This window comes from Pteropus vampyrus, unplaced genomic scaffold, assembly GCF_000151845.1.
Source record: "Pteropus vampyrus isolate Shadow unplaced genomic scaffold, Pvam_2.0 Scaffold123, whole genome shotgun sequence".
Classification (NCBI taxonomy): Eukaryota; Metazoa; Chordata; class Mammalia; order Chiroptera; family Pteropodidae; genus Pteropus; species Pteropus vampyrus.
In genome coordinates, this window is record NW_011888904.1 from 194,410 (window position 1) to 198,874 (window position 4,465).

General features: G+C 40.0%; 1 protein-coding gene across 1 annotated transcript in view; it reads left to right on the forward strand.

Moving 5' to 3' along the window:
- The window catches only part of RECK (reversion inducing cysteine rich protein with kazal motifs), a 63,821-nt gene that overhangs the window by 51,762 nt on the left and 7,594 nt on the right, over positions 1-4,465 (forward strand). Inside the window, exons 14-15 of the mRNA XM_011366296.2 lie at positions 11-133; positions 2,153-2,324. Coding sequence (XP_011364598.1) covers positions 11-133; positions 2,153-2,324 — 295 coding nt within the window. The remainder of the gene's footprint in view (positions 1-10; positions 134-2,152; positions 2,325-4,465) is intronic.

Consider the following 4,465-nt stretch of genomic DNA (forward strand, 5'->3'; position numbering starts at 1 on the left):
TTTCTCTCAGGTCATGGAACATCCTTTAATATTGACTGCAATGTCTGTTCTTGTTTTGCTGGCAATTTGGTGTGTTCTACCCGCCTGTGCCTCAGTGAGCACAGTTCAGAAGATGACCGTCGCACCTTCACAGGTAACCGTGGTCACCCAGAAGCTGTCCTCATCCCTTGTACCCATTTTCCCTTCAAGGCAGCTTCTCTTGTCCTGCCTTCACTGCAGATGTACACAGTAAAGTAACTACATAACCTGTATTTATAAAAGCAAGATACCCTCTCTAGATCTGTTTCCTTCTCTACAAATTGAAAGCATTAAATGAAATGATTTCTTAGGGCCCTTCCAGTACTAATATTATGGAATTCCATGTGAAAAGAACAGGACCAGTGACTGGGATGGTTTTAGTTAAATGGAATTTTCCTACCTGCTAACGTACCCCATTTACCCCTACCATTATGGTCTAAAATACCCATGTATTTTCTGAGTTTATTTTTGTTCTAATGGTTTTCTTACCACTTTCTTCCTTGTCCTACCTTAACCTACTGGTTTATATAGGTAGAGACCCCTATAAACAAAGTTATAGGTAGGAAAAGTAAAGAATGTTTCTCTCAATATGATGTATAAAATCTGAAATTTAGATATTTAAAGTCTGGCTTGGGGACGGATTTCTGGAGAGTCAAGGGATAATACCAAAAACAAGACAGAGAGCGGAGGTCGTAAACTCCTCACATGGGCTTCTTCCCCTCTCGTCTCCTTAGGGATTTCTCCAAGATGGTAACTTGAGAAATTATTGTAATTTTGAGACTTAAGAATTTTTCTGAACAGTCAGTCAAGAATACTAATTTCTTGTCTTCCCTGTTTTCCGCTGCTGGAATTATGCTCACTCCAGCTACAGTAAGTGAGAAGTCTGGTGAGGTGGGATGCTCTTTTCTTAAGAAGAAACTACAGTTGTCAACGGCAGCGGTGTAGTCTACTGGTATCTATCGGTCTCTGCTTTTTCCCAGATCTGAAATACCTTTAGTCTGGGTAAAGAGGAACCAGATAGCTGTCCTTACCCTATTTCATGCTGCTGTAGCAGCAACTTGATTCTTCTTCCCCTGGAGTTAGTATTACACATGGAGTGGGGTGAGGGAGAACAGAATAGGGATTTAGCAACCTCGTGTCTCCAGACCATTGAAAATACAAAAGGAGACCAGAAATAAGTGCACAGCAGACTGATGGAGAAGTAAAGGCAGGACCAACTCCACCTCATCCTGTATCCACCTAATGAGCACCAGCCTTCACTGCTTGGTTGTTGTTGTCCTTTATTGTTATCCTTTATCTGCTCTGCTCTGATGAGGACGGTTCATTCTGCTAATTTCTGTGGGGATGAAGAGTGAACTAAAGATTTACCGGAATACTTTTATTTATTTATTTATTTACATCTAAGTGATTTTGAAAGATGAACCTTACAACTAGCAGAACCCTTTTCCCTGTAGTGTGCAGCCCCTCGTTTCTTGGGATAAATTAAGCTAATGACTGTTTAGCTAGCAGACTCTAAGGAGATTTTCCTGGCTGCAAAGTTTACCACATTTCTTGGGACTCAGGTGGTTTCCCAGTACAAACATGACTCAGAGAGAGAGACGTTCATAAAAATTCTTGAATTTCAAAACTACAGTAATTTCCCAAGTTACTTCTTTTTCTTCCTCTTCTCTAAGGAGATGGAAGGAACCTATATGAGAAGTTTACAACCTCCACTCTTTGTCCTGTTTTTGGTGTTTATTTTTTAGACCATATTCTATGGACTAAATGTAAGGTAGGTGCATTCCAGAAATCTTCCAAGACAGACTTCAAACTTCTAAATTCTAGACTATATACACCAGATTGAGAGAAACATTCTTTACTTTTCCTACCAATAGCTTTTTTTATAGGCATCAAGGTCTGGAAGCCCTCAATTATCTGGCAATAAATGGAACAAAGGAAACCGTTATGCAGATAAATGGTTTTTCAGAGGCCTCCTTGCCTTTACAAACAGTCATAGATTGGAGGAATGGTCTTTTAAAAATTCTTTTTTAACATGAGACCCCCATGTAATCGTTAATGGTTTGCCTTAATAAGGAAATATGAGGGAAAGGGGCATGTGCAAGTACACATTGTTGAGGCTATTTCATTTCTTCAGGTCTGCCCTGTAACTGTGCAGATCAGTTTGTCCCCGTGTGTGGGCAGAATGGACGCACTTATCCCAGTGCTTGCATTGCTCGCTGCGTGGGCCTCCAAGACCATCAGTTTGAGTTTGGATCGTGCATCTCAAAGGATCCGTGTAATTCTAACCCCTGCTCAAAAAACCAAAGGTAAGTCAAATGGCTCCTTATCTTTTTCAACTGAAGATGAGCCCTTACTAAGCATCTCCTGTGTATCAGACAGTGAAATGAATTAAAAAGGTCTCTGCCCTGAAGAGTTTGGAGTCTAGCAGGGAAAAGCCATGTAAAGCTGCTTGGTAATGTACTGTGATTGGGGTCCTGGAGTGGAACAGTTGATGCAGCCCGAGGAAGGCCTGGGAAAATAGAGGATGTGCTATTGAGCTGCAAAAATGAATAGGAGATTGCAAGCAAGGTTTGCAATGGAGGTGTTGGTAAAGGCTGAGAGAGTCCCAGGAGAAAAGATCTTGGCTGCCGGAAATGAGGGGATAGCATGGAACCATGCCGGGAGCTACACCAGTTTTGTGAGACTGAAACAAAGTATGGGCAAAGTAGGGGCAAAGAGGGGTAGCAGACGAGACCACAGAAACGGATGTATTCTTATTATTAGCTATTTATGCGTGATAGTAATGGGAAATTTTCTTCTGTTTGTCTGCTTCCATTTTAGAGATCGGACATGAGAAATCTTGGGAAAATGCAGCTTCAGTATCATTTGAAATTATTTGTTTAGGGGTTCCTTTCTCTGGAGTTTCCTCATGAGCTCAGGGTACAGTTGACCTACCCTTAATGGTGGATTTCTGCATGTGGTGGCTGCAGGTCAGGTGTCATGCCGACTCTCTTAGGTGTCAGCCTTCTTTTTTCCGCTGGCTGCCTCAAAGACCTGAGCAGGACACATCCAGTGCCATAGTTCTTTCCTTAGGAAGGATTTTGTGGAAAATAAGCAGTTGCCTCTCCATCCTTAAAATCTTGGTGCAATATAGAGGGACAGGTAGATTTTTCTCATGTCTTAAAAAAAAAAAAAATTAGTCTCCCATCTGGCAAAGTTTATGCCATGAAAGCTAAGCCCCAAAATTTCCTATGGAAAGAAGACAGGGTGATGTGCATAAGAAAAAGGGATAAAGAAATAAGCCAAAAGGATAATAGAGTTGTGTTGGGAGATAGAATTGAGGCTTGTTTTGGTATTTGTTTGTTCGTTTTCCTCCATTTGCTAACACTTCTGAATAAGGTTTGCTTTTATAAGAAAAAACTAAAATCTCAAAGTCCTTTCTGGGTATAGTACAAAACCAACCAAAAGAAAACATTGAAAAATATAGCTACATGAAAATGAAAATTTTCTGCATGGTAACAGACAAATGACAAACTGAGAAGAAAATTACAGAGAAAGGCTAATGTCCTTATAAAGAGCCCCTACAAATCAATGTGAAAAAGATCAACAACCTCATATAAAAATAGGCAAAGATCAATAACCTAATAGAAAAATGGACCAGGACATAAACATAGAAAAAGAAATACAAATGGTTCTTAAACATTTGAGTAGATGCTTTTATTAGTCAGGGTGAGTAACTCTAGTTACTGTATACAAACTCAGAAATAGTAGTACTTTAACATAACGGTTCTAATATGGACCATTTGGGTGTTCAGCAGGTGGCTTTCCACATGGTGATTTAGAGACAGGACCCTGTCATCTAGTGACTCTGCCAGCTCCCATAGACTCCTCGTCCTCTGTATCTTCTGCATCTGGCCAGCAGATAAGCTTTTATGGGCCAGGTTTAAAAGTGGCATTCATCTCTGCTTCCAGCCACATTCCATTGTCTAGAACATAGTCACTTGGCCACAACTAACTGCCAGGAAGACTAGGGTGTGCCCTGGAAGAAAATTAAATGAATTTGATGAACCTCTCACTAATCTACCACAGTGCTTAACCTTCCTCATATTAAGTGACATGTAAGTTAAAACTACAATTGTGTACCATTTTCCATCTACTGGACTGGCAAAGATAAAAAGTTTAATAACATAATGTGGGGAAACAAGCACTCTTATTTAAGAGGGAGTTGGAGGATTGGTGTATCCTCTATGGAGGGCGATTTGGCCAAGTCTAACAAAATTTTAAATGTACATGCTCTTTGAATCAACATATGTAAATGTTTATACTTACATAAAATATCTCTGGAAGAATAAACAAGAAATTGGTAATAGTGGTTGCGGCTGGGGAAGGAAACTCAGTGGCTGGGACACGAGAATAAGAGACTTATTTTTCACTATATATCATTTTGAATTTTTTTAATTTCACCATA